At 31.1% G+C, this 20,815-nt stretch overlaps 1 protein-coding gene across 1 annotated transcript in view; it reads left to right on the forward strand.

The window, feature by feature from the left end:
- LOC145242527 (protocadherin gamma-B4-like) overlaps positions 1–20,815 on the forward strand; it is an 87,494-nt gene that overhangs the window by 57,325 nt on the left and 9,354 nt on the right. Inside the window, exon 2 of the mRNA XM_080105600.1 lies at positions 14,700–14,838. Within this exon, the coding sequence (XP_079961726.1) occupies positions 14,700–14,838 (139 nt within the window). The remainder of the gene's footprint in view (positions 1–14,699; positions 14,839–20,815) is intronic.

The raw sequence follows: 20,815 nt of genomic DNA on the forward strand, positions 1-20,815 counted from the left end.
GACAAAAGTGCATGGAATGAATATAATAAATTAAGAGCCAAAAGAAATCGACTTGATTTGTCCCCACTTGATCCATGCTGTGTAAAGCCACCTAATTTGTCATTTTATAAACAAATAATTCGAAAAAGCGCAAGAAAGAAATTGATATTGATAGTGAATTGCTATTAAATGAAAATCTTCCTATAAAACACCTCAAAAGAAGTGGCAAGAGTGACAGTGTTCAATTAGATTTTCAAAAATTAATACAAGAAATTCTTGTTTTGCTAATTGTATTATTCAGATTATTTATCAACAGCTTCCTTATTTCACTAACATTATTAAAACAGATCCAACTATAGAATTGCCAATTGAACAATTGATAACGATTTTAGTTCCTGGCAGCCACAGTGTTGCTGATTTAAGATAAATAACGGGTGGAATATTTAATGATGGAGGACAATAGGATGCTCTTGAATTTTGGGAACCTTTATGGAACACATGTCCCAGCAGTGCTCAAGAATTATTTGTTTTTGAGGAGAATAGAACCAGAAAATGTATCAGAAAACACGAGATTTATTGTCGGAGACTGGAAAATGGTCAGTGCAACTGTAGACACCAAGTTGGCTGTCATTTACAATCTAATTGGAAATAATACCAAACAAATAACTCTTACACTACATCCCATTGATGGTCGCCAGGAATTTAAAAGTTCACTTAAAACTGATTCCTATGCCATTAAATATTGCAATGAGTGTCAGCAAAATACTGAACACTTGGAAAAAGTTACTTATATTTTTCCTGAAAAAATGAAATATTTGTGTGTTGCACTTAACCGATTTTCAATCATCAATGATGTTTTTAAAAGAATAAATGCTGAAATTATGTATTTTAATACAAAAAAGCAAAATATTTTTGGCACAAATTTCAAATTAAATGCTGCCATAATGCATACATTGGATACATATGATTTTGGCCATTTCACTTGTATTGTGAAAAATGAAGAAAATGGAACAATATTAGTGATTCTGAATATGCTTCTTGTAATATCAAATTTTCTTCTAAGATGAGTAACATTACTGCACTATTTTTTGAAAAAAATTGACTTTTTACTAAAATTTAAGGATTGAATAAGATTATAACAAATTTGTAAAAAATTGATAAAAATTGAAAAAATGTCTGGTTTTCATTTTCTAGATTTCTTATTGTTTGTTCAATATCTTTATATAAAATATAAAACCTTTTCTTTATTTAATTGTAAACACCTTTCCTTTTAAAGTATCCCAAAATGTGGCATTTAATAAAAGCATTGTAAATTTTTTGTAGTTAATTATTATTTAAGATTTCACACCAATCACTAAGCACTTGCATACTTATCGACCAGTGGATTTCACAGGTTTCAGAGAGACAACTATTATTAGTAGTAGTAATAGTTGTTGTAGTAGTCGACTTTTTATACAGGTTGGAGAATGGTTAGAATTAGAAGGGAATTGGGTAAGATAGAGAGAGTGGAGTTGGAGGGATTAAACAGAGGTGAGCTGAGAGAGAGAGAGAGAGAGAGAGAGAGAGAGAGAGAGAGAGAGAGAGTAGGCAAATAGAAATACAAAGAATAAATAAAAGTAAAGAAGAGAAGAAAGGCAGAATAGTAGATTTAATTGTGTATGCTTCTTTGTTTTGCTCTTTTTTTTAAATGTTTTAATTCAGATTCTAATACTTAAAAAAAAAACTTTACTTTTTCTACTGAGTAGAATATTGAAAAAAAATTTCAACTTGTTACATACATGCAAAACCACATTCATTTTTTTTTAAATCCAAATTAATAAATTAAATAAAATATAATCTTAAAAAAATAAGATACAAGTTAGGAAAGCATTTCATCCAAGGCATGAAAATTGTTAAACAAAATGTTTTTACACTAGGCTTTAAAAATAAAGGTACAAGATTCAATTTGAAATTTATTTACCTTCAAAGTGCACTTTTATAAATTTTACAAAGTAAGGTATAAAAATTTAATTTAAATTGAATCAAAAAATTACCTTGGATTTATTTTGTTTTGTTATTTTGCATTTTGTTGCATTTTAAAAACATTATTCTTTCATCTAGCAATTAGTGATATAAAATTTTCAATGATTTTTTTTTTTTTAAATGCAACAGAATGTACATTACATAAAATAAATCCAAGGTAATTTTTTGATTCAATTTAAATTAAATTTTTAGACCTTACTTTGTAAAATTTATAAAAATGCACTTTGAAGATAAATAAATTTCAAATTGAATCTTGTACCTTTATTTTTAAAGCCTATAGTAAAAACATTTTGTTTAACAATTTTCATGCCTTGGATGAAATGATTTTCTAACTTGTATATATATATATATATATATATATATATATATATACATATATAAATTCGGTTTTCTTTTGTGTGTATTAATATTCATATTAAAAACCCTCTTTTCTATTTATTTAAAAAGAAAATACAATTTTCTTATATCTTGGTCGTGGAATTGCATTCACTAGCAAACAATCTAGCTAATTTGCATATTCTTTTAAACATTCATTTTAATTAATTCTCTATTAGTTGCATCGGTTTTTTTAATGGGATAATCATCTTTAGTTAACTATTACCTGTAATTATATTCATGCAGATATTCTACATGATTTATACTTGCATAATATTTGCGAAAAAAGTTTATAGTAAACACAAAATTGTTTCCATATATATTTATGTATACGTACATATTTTTGTTACACAAATCTATCTATCTATCTATCTATCTATCTATCTATCTATGAACGTGTCTGTGTGTCTGTGTACATTTCCCTACTCAATAACTCTGTCAATTTTAAGTCTACAGACTCAAAATTTAATATACAGGGTACTGAGATTTGGAAAAATCTTTGTGATCGGTTTTCGGCCAGAAATTTGGCTGTTAAGGAGTCAAAGTTCAACGATTTGACCTTTGAGAACTCTACCAAACTCTTCCGACAATTTTGAGTCTAAACACTTGAAATTTTAGATATAGGTTCCTTGGACATAACTTGATTTGAGCCCAAAGCAATAAATGTTAAGGGGTCATAATAGGGGTCAAAGTTAAAAAAAAAATGACCTCTGCGGTCTCTACCAAATTACTCAGACAATTTCTGGTCTAAACATTTGAAATTTTACATAAAGGGTATTCAGGGATAGGGCAAGCTTTTTAATCGGTTTGGGTCGAAAATTTGAGCTTCAAATATATAAATGTATGTATATATGTTTGCATGTCTGCCTAAAACTTTCGACATAGGCGACGGATTTTTACAAGATGAGTATTGTTTTGGAGCTCGAACCTTCAGACTATATATATATATATATATATATATATATATATATATATATACAAGAAATTCAATTTAAACTCTGTAAATTAGAATTTACAACAATTTATTATTCGACAAGGAACACAAAATGAAGCCTTCAAATTTTCCTTATTCCATGGAGTTTCAAAGAATGGCTCGTATCCTCAGAGGAATGTAGTTCGTAAAATAATGATCATGGATAAGCTATAATTTTGTGTTCTTCTATATATATTGTATATTATTCATCAGTCACGTGCAGATAACTTTTCCAGGGCAGGTGCTCAAGCGAATAAAAAAACGGCAAAAATATAGTAATGAACGCTGCCTTGGTCGGGCATACGCCTATAATACAATCCTCTGAAAAGGGCACTTTTAAAACAGGAGTAAAAAGAGCGGGTGCTTTAGCACCCCTAGCACCATCTCTGCATGTCCCTGCTGACATCATTAGAATAAAAAAGATTAATATATAAAGTGGAGTGGTGTCGGCCTAAAAAAAAAAAAAAAAAAAAAACGACTCACTCAAAAATTGATGCCCTTAAACTGATATCAACTCAAGTGAATGAGGTTCTTTGAAAAATATCCGACTCCTAAGTCATTTTGTTTTCTTTTCTTTTTTTCTTTTTTTTTTTTTTTTGTTGTTGTTAAAAAACTCTACTAAGTTCTGACTACTAAACTTTGGATAAAACATCATTTACATTTGTTTGAACTTTTTTTATTGTGTCAATATAAAGAAATGTGAAAACCTTTTCACAGGTAATTTTTGCCTGACTACAATAGTCCTAAACACAAAACAATGTTATGAAAGATGTATTCTTATTGATGTGTACGAACGTCGTTTAAATATTTATAAATTTTAAAGTGTCCTTTCTATCTACTGTAGAAATGCACCGTGTGTGTGTGCATATATATATATATATATATATATATATATATATATATATATATATATATATATATATATATATATATATATATATTAAAAAGCTTTTTATCAAAGATAGACAAAAAACGCTATTGTGTATGTCTCATGTTGATGAACTATTGTCTGTAAAGTTTCTTTTGAATAAGAGTGATGAACTCAAAATAAACATTGAATAAAAATGTCTCAACTCTACAGTATAACAACTAAAAGACGAAACAAATGTATATTTAACTTAAAGTTCAATTATTTTTGCAATCATAAAAATATAAAAAGGATTTGTAATAATAATAATAATAATAATAATAATAATAATAATAATAATAATAATAATAAAGATTGTTAAACATTCTTAAATAAAAGACTCCAATGAAAATTCCATCATTGTATTCAACACTTAAAACATAGTTCATGAAGTATTTTTATACGTTGGACTTGAAGACAACCATATTGTAGTCAGCTGGAAAGCAGGTAAACGGAAGAGATTTCCACAGGCGTGCAGTTCTAAGAAAGAAGCTTTGTTCATGGAATCTACGTTTAAGTTTAGGCACAGATAAAGAGTTGGGGAAATTATTGATAGTGTTTTCAACTAGACGAGTGTTTTTCATGAAAGTTTGCCAAGGGTGACCATAGATTGGAGCTCAGATAAGCACTTGTCATGAAAATAATGATAAATCAGAGACAGGCTCGCAACATCTCTTCTGTTGGAAATAGGTTGTAGAGAAGAGAACAGGGCATCCCCCCACTAAGCTACGAAATCTATTTTGAACTCTGTTAAAGTAGAATAAGCTTCTGCCTAGATATGGCAACAGTACTCAATCCTTGGGCATACTTGGCTCTTATCAGCAGTGAGATATATACTGGCGTGGTAAAATGATCCAACCATTTTTCCAGCAGCCTTGGCAACGGATTTGATGTACGTCTTTCATTGCAGATCAGGAGTAAAAGTCAGACCTAGAAACTTGTCAAAAGATTAAGCCTCCCCAATATGAGAGCCATTCATTTCATTTGATGCCAGACGATTGATGATGCAAAGATAGAAGCTTGGTTTTAGATGCATTAAAAGTAACCAGACACCCTTTTCCCCATTCTACCACGTGCTCAAGATCAGAGGAGAGAGAATTAGAGAGAACTTGATCGTTTACAGTCTTTGAAGTGTTGCCATAGATCATAGTGTCATCAGCATAAATGACTACAAATGATCTTAGGATGTGATTTGGAAGATCATTGATGTAGATCAGGAAGAGATTGGGCCCAGGATATATCCCTGAGGGACTCCAGCATTAATACTGTGAGCTTCCGATTTCTGCCCATCAACCACTACTCTTATGAATCTATCAGAAAGAAATGATTTAATAATTGAAAAGACATTTCCAGCTATACCATAGCTAGAGATCTTGTGGAGTAGACCTTTATGCCATACCCTATCAAAGGCCTTTGATATGTCAAGAGCAATTGCCCTAGAAAAAAGTCTTCTTCGAGAGATTCGCTAATCCTATGATATATAACTGTTAGCACTATTGTTGTAGATCTAGCAGAATGGAAATTATATAACATGCTACTGATGAGGTTATTTTTGTTGAGGTGGTTGACTACTTCTCTATTTAACACAGATTCCAGCAACTTACTCATGATGCACAGGAGACTGATTGGTCTGTACTGAGAGGAAGATGGCCGATGACTTGAATTTTTAAATATGGGACATACTGATGAGATTTTCCATGGTGTTGGGAAGCAATTCTCTTTAAGACAACGCTGTAATAGTTTTTTAAGCATGGGAGCTGGTTCTGGTTGAAGCTTTTTCAACACTATAATTGGAATGCCGTCAGGAGCAGTTGCTTTATTGGAATCAAGGTTTTTGATTAGCTTGGCAACATCACGCATAGATATTTGTATGTCATGTTGCATGTTTTCAGATACAGGAGGAAATATGGGGGATTGGCGGCCTTGATCGCATAGGGTAGAATTAGCTGCAAAGTTCTTGGTAAAGAGTTTGACTTTGTCTGATGCTGACGAGATGACCTCAGGTCCATTGATGATGGTTGGGATAGTACAAACGCTTCTGCTCAAGACCCTGTTTGTTATTTGCCAAAACTAGTGGTAACCAAGTCACTGCTCAGCTTCTTGGACTTGATAGACTCTCTTGCATTCTTTATTATTCTTTTACAGCAATTACTGGCAGTCCTGAAAGCAGCTTTAGACTCAGTACCTCTATTATGTTGGAAGCAATGGAAAAAAGATTTCTGTGTGCAATGGCAGCAGTATATTCTGGAAAGAACCACAATTGGCTGTTGGGTTTTTGTTGGAAGTTTTGAAGTGTATGAAGCGGTCTATACCTACAATTAACCTTTCTATCAAGTCTGATAGTATAGAGGACACATTCTTTTTAAACAGAGGTAAATCTGATATAAATGTATGAAAGCTATCCCAGTCAGCCATAGAGTATCGATATACAGTACGATGGAGAGGTACGTCTGAGGACTTATTACATTTTTTTTTATCTTAACTGAGACAACTGAGTGGTCGGAAGATCCCAGTGGCAGCAGAATGGAGGATGAACATAGCTCAGGGCCAGTTGTGAGAAAAAGGTCTAAGAAATTCGTATACTGACTGTCAGTGTCGGGCACACAGGCAGGTTCATGAACAATCTGAGTTAGGTCATAAGCAATGGAGAAATCGTGATGAAACCTCCCATCATCTGTTTTGTTTGAGTGGGCTGACTATTCCATACTGTGAATATTGAAGTCCCCACAAACATGAATGTTAGGATAAGCAGACAGAATGTGGTAAATTTTCTCAGGTATGCTCTTAAAGATAATAACTCCACTGTTGTGGGGATGATAGAGGACAAAGATAAATGCTGTGGTGTGAGCAAGTGCAACCTGGAAGCACATATAGGGTAATTTAAAATTTGAAAAGCCATCTCTAATGTAGGCACATATTCCATGCCCATGGTGATCTTGGGGGTCAGGGTTAGGGTTAGGGTTAGGGTGATCTTAAGTTAGAGTATCCTTTAATCACAAACTCATCTAGTCGGTCTAATGGCAGTTTCGCTTAGGAATAATAGGTTTGGTTTGGTCAGCTGTAATTGAGCTTCAACCTCTGAAACATAGGCCCCTGATGTTGAAGAAAGAGACATGGTAGTGGAAGTCTAGGTTGGAAGTTGGAGTTCTGGGTTTAATCGTGTATTCTTTCTGGAGACTTTTCATGATGAAGTTTTGGAATTTGTGGAACAGGTCGATAAACTTGGTTAGAGCAGGGCAGAAAGGGAAAGTAAGGTAGATAAAGAAACGAAGAAATTTTTTTTTTTTAAGATAAAGCCATAACAAGTATGCGCTTATATTGGCATCGAGAAGCCCCACCAGAAGCAACTGCATGGTTCAGAATTCATTCACCAAATGGCAATACAGCAACCCCAGTACTTTGCACATGCTAATAGGACGGCCTCCTTAGTAGTTCATCCAAGGTTTGGTCCCTGACTATCAGGCAGATAACATCAACCCAGTTAAAACGTTTACCTCCATCACCCTTTTTAGTGACATGGCTACAAGAATAGAAATAGAAACAGAAAAGTTTTGACATTTCACGTGACTGCTCACACAAAAATACTGCCGACGTAGAATACAACTTTTTCTTCTGCCTTTGTCAGAAGAATTAGACATTCTAAATAAGGACTGAAGGACAAATTAGTGGAAGCGAGAGTTACAGGATCTGCCGATAACAATATAATACATTGTCTACTCTCTATTAAAAACAAATAATAAAAACAATAAATATTCTAGTTAATATAAATTCAAATGGCATGTTTAGGGGACAGTACAGCGATAGGTTCCCCTCTCACTAACAGTGTAAAAGAAAAAAACAGTTAGGTAAATAAATTTATACATGCATAACAAGTAAAAACGAACTTAAATCTTTTTTTTTTTTTTTTTTTTTTTTTTTTACTGCTTACCAGAAATTCACTTAGCTTAGTTTACGTATGTAATTCTTGTGGCAACTCGGTTGTTTTCCTCGAGTCATTCCCGGCTTGATTTAAAGATAAATTGTCTACTCCTTTTGCAAACATAATCCACGCTAGACTTTGCTTTGAAAAGTCAAAATCAGTTTGTTTGTTTTTTGTGGGTTTTTTTTATATTTTGTTTTGTTTTTTGTGTTTTTTTTTTTTTTGCAAAAGAACGCGTGGACAGACGTTCGTTCAAAATTGGAGAATACATTTATTTTAAGGAAAATAGCAAGCGAATCACAAACCGCAAATTGCCAACAGCAAATTCCAATAATAAATTTTAACAATAATTTTCTTTTGAGAGTGGGAGTGAGAGAGATGGGACAAGTGTAAAAGAAAAATAATTGGGTAAATAAATTAATACATGCATAACAAATAAAAACGACCTTTAAAAAAAAAATTTTTTGCTTACTAGAAATTCCGTTGGCGATGTTTACGTATGTAACTCTTGTGGCAACTCGGCTGTTTTCCTCGAGTTATTCCCGACTTGATATGAATGGAAATTGTCTATTCTTTTTCCTAACATATTTGAAGCTAGGCTGCGCTTTATCGTTGGCATTGGTTTCCCCGATATTTTTCTAGTCAGAATTCTTTCTAGAAAGACATCAGGGATTATGAGGTGGGGGTACCACGTGAAGGTTGCCAACATCTTAAGTGAACGTGATATTTGTGTAACGAACTGGAGTCGAACTTGGGACTCCCAGGTCGTCAGTCTGCATCTCTAACCACTAGATCACCATCGCATCCCAGTTGAAGTGGCGAGAAAACATGAGAGGAAATAAGGAAGGATTTGAGAGAAAGAAATATAAATAAAGACCTGGCCAGAGATAGGTTAGTTTGAAAGTCTAATATATAAAAATCTATATGTCTGTCTGTTCATCTCCATATTTTCAAACTCTATCTCCACCGAAACTAAAAGTCGCAGAGCAGCACTAGGGTCCTCAAATGATTGGATTTTTTTACGGACCGTTCTTTTATGGGTCATTAACTGGTTAAAATTGTTTTTAAGGGGTCAAAAACGGATCAAAATTGAAAAATCGTTATACATTTTGCACATTCATCTTAGTTTATTTTTAATTTTAATTTTTAATCAGTTCACATACGTGTAATGTTGGTACAGTGGTAACGTCACCAGCTTTGAATGCTACAATTTCGGTTTCGATTCTAGCTGATGGCACTCAAATACTTTTATTTCTTACTTTTGAAATTACAACTCTATAATAATATATACGAAATCTGGACAAATTTAAATATCATATTTAAGTGTATTTTACGCCTGGGCAAAGCCGGGCGCCCCCTCCCCTCTCTCTCTCTCTCTCTCTCTCTCTCTCTCTCTCTCTGTCGCTAATCAATTTCTAAAAGCTGCCTAACACATACCAGTATATAAACAAATGTTAAACCAAGTATGATGATGATGCAAGCGAATGGAATCTAAAGTTTTGTTAATTTCTTTTTCTCAAAGTAGATTGTTAATAACAAAAATGTCTTTATCTTAAATTACCTTGAATTGGTTGTGACGTTATTTACTTCGCATGAATTTGTTTAAATGTTCCGGCTCTACTATCTTTTCCTTAAGATCTTCTTTAAAAATGTCCACCGATTTTATATGCCAATATGATTCCAACATTATAGGCTCCGCATCTCAGTTTTGAACAAATCAAGCAACACTTTCCATCACAGATCTGTAGACACCGTCGTTTTGATTCTAATGACAAACCTCTAATTCAAAGGTTTGTGGGAAAATCATGTTCAATTGTGCTTGGTTACTTTTCAATTTAAAAGTTATTTAAATGCTGACAATCTTCTTTTATAGAAATATTAGCTGGACCATGCGCTAAACAATTCAATCATTAAACGCATGTGCCCTGATTGTAATCTAGTCGTGAGCTTCCGGACAGAAATTGTTAGTTACTGAGTTAATGATTCACACAAGTAACATTGACCAAATTGAAGTTAAACACAGATTTCCAAGCTGACAGAATAAAGAATTGATTGTTATATTAGAAAAAAAAAAAATGATTTCTGCAAAACTTTCCAAAGAAACAATACTCACACCATAACTTTTGTCCTCCTACCCTATCGTTTTGGATTTTTTTTTTTGTGCTTGTTTTCTTTTTGTTTTAAACTTTCTAACCATTTTATTCTAGTTGAGGATGGGGCATCCTACCGGATGCCTGACATTGACCCACTATCTTATACATTCAAACCGAGAGACCTTTTTAAGATTCTAACTGTCACTTTAAGTGCAATGATTTGAATCGCTCTTGCACTTGGTTCACCAGGTATATCTGCCAGGGAGGTTTGTTTTTTTTTTAATTCTTTTTCATAAGTCCAGTTGCTCCTAAAATTACTGAAATGATGGAGATCTTCCCAAGATTCCAGTTTATTTTCATGCATAAGACCTTACTATTTCGTTATCTTTTCCCTCTCAGCTTTGTTTTAACCCAGTATCATTGGGGTCACTAATTTCTATTACTGCTTTCTCCTGTCGCATGTCACTATGTCAGGGTTTTTTTAGTGGAGTGCTATATTTCTGATGTATGGCGTTTTAATTTTACAACATGCTACTAGAGTGCCTATGTCGACTCAACAAATTGATAACAAATTATCATAATCAGTAGCTGCGTTTCAACATGGTAGTAGTCTAACACTCAACATTACAATTTCTGTATTCCTAGATGTTTTATCGATCATTTGAAGGATTTCATTATAAGCATTTATATTCTGCTAGATTGCCTACTCAATCATATTCCAGCAAACAGTTACATCATTTTAGGTTTTAAATTTTATAAGCACACTAGCAGGGGGGGGTAGCGCGTTAAATATGCATAAATATGATATTTTAATTCGTCCAGATTTCGTATATATTATTATAGATTCATGATTTCAAAAATTAAAATAAAAAGTTTTTACGTGCCATCAGCTAGAATCGAAACCAAAACTGTAGCTATAAAAGCTGGTGACGTTGTCACTGTACCAACGTGACACGCACATAAACCCATTAAAAATTAGCAATTAAAAATAAGCATAGATGAATAACGAGTTTTTGTTACCCCTTTTTTATCTCTTAAAAACAATTTTAACTGGCTAAAAAAAACATAAAAGAATGGCCTATAAAAAATCCAATCATTTGAGACCCCTAGAGCCACTCTACGACTTTTAGTTTTGGAGGAGGTAGAGTTTGAAAATATGGAGACAGCCAGAACGACCGATAGACATATAGCCGTTTATATATTAATTTTTTAAAAAAACTTATACAGAAAAAGAAAAAAAATTTTAGTTGTAAGGTAGATAAGTTCTATTATATTCCTCAATTAAAAATACGAGTTATTCACATTGATTTTGATTTTTCTGGCCACAATTATTTTTCTATGTTACCAGTTTCCTGGATATAATATAATTTTATGAATAAACTGGAGCTGTTGTACTATTATAGTGTCAATCAATGGGACAAAATTAACAAATGAAAATTGGCTCTTCGGAATCAAAATTTGATATGTCAGAAAATCATATTTAGATCCAAATTTAAAAAACTTCACAAGATAATTTTAGATGTAAGATGGATATTTCACTTTTGAATGTTGGTTGAAAGCAGGTCACTCCGAACAGACTTTCGTTTATATATAGACAAGGGGAGATAACTCAACTGTCTTAACTCAAAGATTAACAAAAAGGATACAAGTTAATAAAATTAAACTGTTTTTATTTATTTTCACACCGTTTCGCTTCTATATGTTCTAATGGAATTTCTTTGCAAAACTTATGAGTTTACATCGGTTTAACGTCAATTTTTCATGCTGACATGCATTGGGCAGCCTTAAGAAGTTGACTTCCAAACTAACCTATCTCTGCCCAGGTCTTTATTTATCACGCTTTCTATGAAGTCCATTTTTATCACATCCTTCCATGTTTTCCTTGGCATTCATCTGTAAACTGAACCTAAACTATTCTACATCAACTCTCATTGATTCTTTCAACGTGACCATACTATCAAAGTCTACTGTTCTGCACACATCTTCTAATACTGTCAAGATTTCATATTTATTTAAAGTTATCAGAACTAAACCTGTTTTTAAGTCTTAAATTACACATTCATCATATCATTCTCATATCATTTCTGGTAATGTTTATCTATTTATCTGAATTAATTAGAAAAACAATTTTGTTGTATTTACAACAAAATTATGAATGAAATGTTTATTATTTTATATTAATATCTCAATTATTTCAAGTGGCAAATTTTATGAAATGATAGCGAATCGACAAAGTCAGCTCATAGATTTATAGAATGTTTATTTACTATATCTGTTGCACAAATCATTGAGAAAACGTTGCTCTTTTAACTAGATTGGAACTTGCATCTACAAGATAGTTGTTCTAATAGCCATAGCATGCCTAAATCGTTAAGATATGAAAGACCTTAGTTTTTTAAGTCTTTTTTTTTATGACATTTTCACCCCAAACAAGGCACAGTGCCACTTTGATGTAGGGGGCTACTATCTGGGACATAATTTGCAGGAATACTATGTAGGGAGTTGAGCAGCAAGATGTCTGTTTAAATGTTAAATGAAACTTTTACTTCCATACATAATCACACTACATACACATGTCTGATAGACTCTTCCATTGGTTGACACTAATCCATGCTCTCTTTGTAATGGTAGAAGTTCCCTACAATCATCATAGCATCTGCTCCATCTTATGTTCTAATGGTGTTACTTAGGTAACTCTTAATACCATGGGAAAAGATTTCTTGGCCTTTGGGCCAAGGTCAATCCCCCCGCCCTCTCCCCCCCCCGCCCTCGACGCGAAAGAATTATTGTACCATTTTTATTGTTATCTTTTTTTGTTTTTACACGTCAATAAAAAATATTTTAAAAATTGGGAGTTAAGTAGGATGTCCCCCAGTATGAAAGGATGAATGCGGTATTATGGTGAAAGAAGTTACTAGCTGGGAGAAACTTTTGATTATGTTTAGTTCTGGAGTGACAAGGATGACCAACGACACCCACAATCCCCCCCTTTTGAGTTGGCCATGTGCGTAAGTTTTTTGTTCATTGTTGATTTTCAATGTATTTTTAACATGAATAAAGGATTTAATATATCAAAGTGTAGTATCTGTTCCGACAGATACTGCAAGCAAATACCATATGTGAGGGCAACCCCATATATAAGACCTTGGACAATGTAGGGGCAACCCTTCATACCAATTGTCACTATCCAGCTCCCCTACTCCCCGGGGAGTTGGTCCCCATTTCCCCTTCACTCCTCACTTTAAAAATCGGCCTTGTGCCTAATTTGCTCAGTGGGGGAGCAAATAAATACCTCAAAGCGTAGTATCTGTTCTGATGCTACACTTCAATTTTTTTGTTTTCAGTTAGTGGAGGAGAAATCCTTCCCGACTGAGACAATTTTTAATTTTTGTTCTTTTTTTTCCACATTAAAAAAAGACCCTGGTGTCTAAGTCTGCCCTCGTGGGGAGGTAAAGTAAATAGGAATATTTAAGAGCTAACATCTGCATATACTCTATCTTGATTAGATTTTTTTTTATATTTTTACGAACATGATACTTTTTTTAAGGAATAATTTTTATAATCTTTTACTGTAGTGTCTTGGTATTTTCTTTTACCGTTCTTGTTGTCCAATCATTTTCCATGCTTTTAGGAAGGAATTTATTCTCATGACCGCATTTTGATTATTGTCTTTTTTTTTTCTATGGAAAATTGCTCCAGACAATGCGTGAAACCACTTGATATGTGTAGCTAGTCAAGTGAACCTTTTACTTATACACATAATCACACCACATACACATGTCTGATAGACTCTTCCATTGGTTGACACTGATAATGCTCTTTTTTTCATTAGTAATAATAAAGGTCCCTTTACCATCACTAACGAAAAAAAGAGCATTATCACAATAGACCTTTACCATTGTAAATGGTAAAGGTCCCTATATACAGCATAATCACGTTTGACACACCATTTCCTGTCAGATCACCAAAGTTAAGCAACGATGAGCCTTGCCAGCACCAGATGGGTGACTATTTGGAACTTTCATGTTCTGTATGTGCTCTCGACATTATCTCGGCATTGTTTTCAATCATCTTGGACTTCTCCTTGCCACTGGACTCAATCAGTGCTGATTCAGGAGAGGTGTAGTTGTGGATTGCGCAACCCTTGCCACACAATTACACTTGCAGCTGTCCCTACAGGGGGTATCCTTTGTCGTTCAAGACTGAATGGAAGCATCGGTAAAGGTTCCCTGCAATCATCCTAGCACCTGCTCCATCTTGTGTTCCAATAGTATTAATTAATAAGATTACAAAACTTTGAAAAAATAATCGTCATAATCCGATTGCTCTTGTTAACATTTACAAAAATATTGAAAAAAAAAAGGGTCATCATACTTTCACAATCAGAAAACCATTGATCATGTTTAAAAAAATTTTTTTTTTTCCTTTTAGGAAATCGATGACGTCGATAGAAATGACCAAAGGCAGTTTATGATTGCTGATTCCCAGAGAGAATTAATTACAACTCACACCGACAGTGAAGATGCTTGGAGTGATGGAGATACACGAGGAGCAAGGCTGCCACCACCAGGTATGTTTTCTGAAAATCATTTACACGCGTGGACATGAGACGTGTTTTTAAGCATTTTTTTTTAACTGTTCAAAACGAAAGAGTAATTATGTAATTTTCTATGATTGACTCCGAAAAATCATTTGCGCACTTGACATTTTTTTTATTTTATTTATTAATGAACAAAAAATAAAAATGTCATTACATTCTGGTTGGTAGTTTGCTTATTTAATGACAAATCAACTCTTCTGGGGAAAGTGGCCGTGGGGAAGTGGATAATTATGTGGACTGACAAAGTGAGGTACCAAGTTCGAATTCTGCCAGTTCCTTATCATCACTTTCATTATGGATGCTGGCAAACTGATTTTTTTCTTTTTTCATTTCTTCAGTTTCTGAGAAAACCAATGTCAGCAACAGAATTGAACCGATGAAAAGTCATACAATGTTAATTTATGCACATTTACATTTTTAAGATATTTGGGGGTTATTTTATGCTGAAACACAATACCTATTATAAATTATTCATTGCATACGTTTAATTGAACACAACTTGTTATTTTACGAATGGTTGTGGGCAAATTAGGAGTTCATACTTATTGCAGAAACATTTGTGTATAAATGAAAATGACAAATATAATTGAATTTGAACTCAGCATTGCGACAGTATTAACTGTTCACCCTCTTAGATTCCTGCCGAGTGATGAATCTGAAAGATCTTTATATATTTTTTAAAATCCAATTTATATTTTTTAAGATTTCATAGGATGAAATAAAATTTTGTCGAATAATGACTTCAGTAAAATTATTATAAATTTTTCATGTTATTTTTGTTGCTCTTATATGTATTTAAAATTCTCTACAAACAAAATATAATCCATATTAATAAAATTGTGCGACTTCTCTTGTGTGTTTATCACCTGTATCTGACTTATATCGCTGTTGTTTGTTTGCTTATTGCTATTAATTAATTATTTATAGAAATCAAAAATACAATAGCATAAAATACTGAAACAACTTTTTTTTATCCTATTTTTAAAACAATAATATTTATCAGGATTCTACAGAAAAATGTATCCTTAGTTGACCTTTGACAACTAAGTATTTTCGTTTACTAGCCAAATAGAAAAGTTACTAACCAAATCTATATGGTTTTTGGAATATGACATTATCGTTCTGTGACAAACATGTATATCATAAATATTTTTCTGTATTTTCTTAATAAGTGTAATTCTAAACATGCATTTGAAAGTAATTAAAATTTCTATGATTTGAAGGCAATTCAAATTTCTTCAAATATTTTTTTAAACAGATTTCATTTTTCTTCAAGTATTTTTTTAAACAGATTTCATTTTTCTTCAAATATTTTTTAAACAGCCTTCATTTTTCTTCAAATTTCTTTTCAAACAGCTTTCATTTTTCTTCAAATACTTTTTCAAACAGCTATCATTTTTCTTCAAATATTTTTTTAAAAAGCCTTCATTTTTCTTCAAATATTTTTTTAAACAGATTTAATTTTTCTTCAAGTATTTTTTAAACAGCCTTCATTTTTCTTCAAATATTTTTAAACAGCCTTCATTTTTCTTCAAATATTTTTTAAACAGATTTCATTTTTCTTCAAATTTCTTTTCAAACAGCCTTCATTTTCCTTCAAATATTTTTTTAAACAGCTTTCATTTTTCTTCAAATATTTTTTCAAACAGCTATCATTTTTCTTCAAATATTTTTTTAAACAGCCTTCATTTTTCTTCAAATATTTTTTTAAACAGATTTCATTTTTCTTCAAATATTTTTTTAAACAGATTTCATTTTTCTTCAAATATTTTTTAAACAGCCTTCATTTTTCTTCAAATATTTTTTTAAACAGATTTCATTTTTCTTCAAATATTTTTTTAAACGGATTTCATTTTTCTTCAAATATTTTTTTAAACAGCCTTCATTTTTCTTCAAATATTTTTTTAAATAGATTTCATTTTTCTTCAAATATTTTTAAACAGCGTTCATTTTTCTTCAAATATTTTTTAAACAGATTTCATTTTTCTTCAAATATTTTTTAAACAGATTTCATTTTTCTTCAAATATTTTTTTAAACAGATTTCATTTTTCTTCAAATATTTTTTTAAACAGCCTTCATTTTTCTTCAAATATTTTTTCAAACAGCCTTCATTTTTCTTCAAATATTTTTTTAAAGAGCCTTCATTTCTCTTCAAATATTTTTTCAAACAGTTTTCATTTTTCTTCAAATATTTTTTCAAACAGCTATCATTTTTCTTCAAATATTTTTTTAAACAGCCTTCATTTTTCTTCAAATATTTTTTTAAACAGATTTCATTTTTCTTCAAATATTTTTTTAAACGGATTTCATTTTTCTTCAAATATTTTTTCAAACAGCTATCATTTTTCTTCAAATATTTTTTTAAACAGATTTCATTTTTCTTCAAGTATTTTTAAACAGCGTTCATTTTTCTTCAAATATTTTTTAAACAGATTTCATTTTTCTTCAAATATTTTTTAAACAGATTTCATTTTTCTTCAAATATTTTTTTAAACAGCTTTCATTTTTCTTCAAATATTTTTTTAAACAGCCTTCATTTTTCTTCAAATATTTTTTTAAACAGCTTTCATTTTTCTTCAAATATATTTTTAAACAGCCTTCATTTTTCTTCAAATATTTTTTTAAACAGCCTTCATTTCTCTTCAAATATCTTTTCAAACAGATTTCATTTTTCTTCAAATATTTTTTCAAACAGATTTCATTTTTCTTCAAATATTTTTTTAAACAGCCTTCATTTTTCTTCAAATATTTTTTTAAACAGCTTTCATTTTTCTTCAAATATTTCTTTAAATATTTCTTTAAACAGCCTTTATTTTTCTTTATTTTTCTTTATTTTTCTTTTAAATTTCTTCACATATTTTTTCAAACAGATTTCATTTTTCTTTAAATATTTTTTAAACAGCCTTCATTTTTCTTCAAATATTTTTTTAAACAGCCTTTATTTCTCTTCAAATATTTTTTCAAACAGTTTTCATTTTTCTTCAAATATTTTTTCAAACAGATTTCATTTTTCTTCAAATATTTTTTAAACAGCTTTCATTTTTCTTCAAATATTTTTTTAAACAGCCTTCATTTTTCTTCAAATATTTTTTTAAACAGCTTTCATTTTTCTTGAAATATATTTTTAAACAGCCTTCATTTTTCTTCAAATATTTTTTTTAAACAGCCTTCATTTCTCTTCAAATATCTTTTCAAACAGATTTCATTTTTCTTCAAATATTTTTTCAAACAGATTTAATTTTTCTTCAAATATTTTTTTAAACAGCCTTCATTTTTCTTCAAATATTTTTTTAAACAGCCTTCATTTTTCTTCAAATATTTTTTTAAACAGCCTTCATTTCTCCTCAAATATTTTTTCAAACAGTTTTCATTTTTCTTCAAATATTTTTTCCAACAGATTTCATTTTTCTTCAAATATTTTTTTAAACAGATTTCATTTTTCTTCAAATATTTTTTAAACAGCCTTCATTTTTCTTCAAATTTCTTTAAACAGTCTTTATTTTTCTTAATTTTTCTTTTAAATTTCTTCAAATATTTTTTTAAACAGCCTTCATTTTTCTTCAAATATTGTTTTAAACAGCCTTCATTTTTCTTCAAATATTTTTTAAACAGCCTTCATTTCTCTTCAAATATTTTTTCAAACAGTTTTCATTTTTCTTCAAATATTTTTTCAAACAGATTTCATTTTTCTTCAAATATTTTTTTAAACAGCCTTCATTTTTCTTCAAATATTTTTTAAACAGCCTTCATTTTTCTTCAGATTTCTTTAAACAGTCTTTATTTTTCTTCAAATATTTTTTTAAACAGCTTTCATTTTTCTTCAAATATTTTTTTAAACAGCCTTCATTTTTCTTAATTTTTCTTTAAATTTCTTCAAATATTTTTTTTAACAGCCTTCATTTTAAAAATTAGTATTTTGTTCTATTAAACTTTTATGGTTTAAATTTTTTTAACTTAGAGCTTTTTATAAAAAAGAAATAATAATGGTTGAAAAGACATTTTTTACTTGGTAATGAGGTTTGGAAGATTGTTGGCGAAAGAAACACAATCACCAAAAGATAAGCCTTTTATTTTTAGTCGCCCCTTGGAAAAATCACTCGCAACATAAAGCCCTGATTATGAAATTACATAATTTTCTAGTCATGAATTTTTAAAACTATTTAAGTTCTTCTGTAAAAGACCCTTTTGCTATCATTAGAATTTGAAAGTTCATTTTAAAAGATTATATACGAATTTATATTACCTTCACCAAGGAGTTTATGCATTCAATCAAATTTATTGTTTGCATAGAACCCAGAGTCCACATGTAACAGAGCCGCTGATGCTGGTAGTTGCAACAGCTGCTCATAAAGTTATGCAAATGACCAAGCTGGCTGTGCAAAGTGACGTCACAGCAGCGATAAAAAGGGGCACAGTGTTCGGCAAAGTAATGGTGTTTGAGACGTGACAAGAGAAGCATGTGTTCAAGGTGTGACTGGTGTTCGAAAGATGTTCGGCAAAGCGGTGGTGGGGTTCAAGGCATGACGATAGAAGCATGTGTTGTAGATGTGGCCAATGTTCAGAAAAAGGACATATTCTAAACACATGGGTGACGTCGCAGTAGGAAAAAAATGTCACATGTGGGCGGAGAAGAAGAAATGAACTGCTTAAAAGATTTTTTTTTTTTAATGCATTGTTGGAAATACCAGATACAAAGGTTTTTATTAACAAAGAAAGTGAGCTGAATTTTTTTTTTTTTTTTTCGTTTCTTCTGTTTCTTTGCGATGAAGTCTACAACATTTTGGGTCAGATAAAAGTCACATTTTTGGAAATAACTTCAGTTCTGTTCATCAGAGATTCACTACTTGGCCCATACTATAGCCAATGAAGTTACACATTTTATGAACGTGAAACGTTTGACATCTTGACATTGAGGTATGCAGCTTCAGAACTACTAATTTACTTAATTTATCAGAAAACTTTCCACGATTATAGAAAAGACTTATATAAAAAAAAGATAAATGTATATTTTTTATCTATATAAATAAAACAGTACATGTATTGATGTGTGTCTGTGTGAAAATATCTAACCGATTATCATTTAAGCTACTAGTTGTATAATACTGAAATTATCAGGAAATAATAATCATACACTAAGAATGGTTTATAATGAGTGAAATCCTTGTTTGGATGGATGAATAGCGTGTACAGAAATATGTTGCTAAGTTAAAATGCAAAATGTCTATTTTATTACTTTTTTACCTAATTCAATTTTTGCTGACATATTTCTATTACTTTTGCGCATGTGCAAATTCATTCATAGCTTGGAGTGATTTAATTTTAAATCTTCCTTAGCTATTTGTCAATAGCTCAAACAGTAGGGAATGCAGCTGAAGCCCTAAATGTTTTGGTTTTGATTCTAGCTGATGGCGTCAAAGTCATTTTTATTTTTTAACTTTTGAGATGAGGCTTGATTATTCGTATTATTTGGATTCTTTGGATTACTGTTTTAGTCAAAGCAACTTTCGACCTTCAGGTGTATCTGGTTGAATTTGGGAATCTTTCTGTCAAACTCTGGAATTACTTAGGACTTCTAATTCAGTCTGTTGTATATATTAACACTTCTGGAGTATTAATGCCGAATTACCAGAGCAAGAAGATTATTATTGTGTAGCTTGAATTACAAGGACAAATCTGGTTAAATGACGTTTTAGGAATTTAACTTAACTTTTATATATTTAGTACAATATAATAATCAATAGAAAATTGGCCCTGTAATAATAAATACGAAATCTGCATAAATTAAAATATCATATTTAAGCTTATTTTACGACCATGCAAGGTCGGGTGCACCCCCCTCTCGCTGCTAGTATATAGTGAAAATATGTGCAATCTTTAAAAAAGTGCTCGTATAAGTAAATATTTATCGTCTTGTCATTTACTTAAAATCGATATATGCTGTGAAAA

Source organism: Euprymna scolopes, chromosome 21 (assembly GCF_053919585.1).
Source record: "Euprymna scolopes isolate OS-2025 chromosome 21, ASM5391958v1, whole genome shotgun sequence".
NCBI lineage: Eukaryota > Metazoa > Mollusca > Cephalopoda > Sepiida > Sepiolidae > Euprymna > Euprymna scolopes.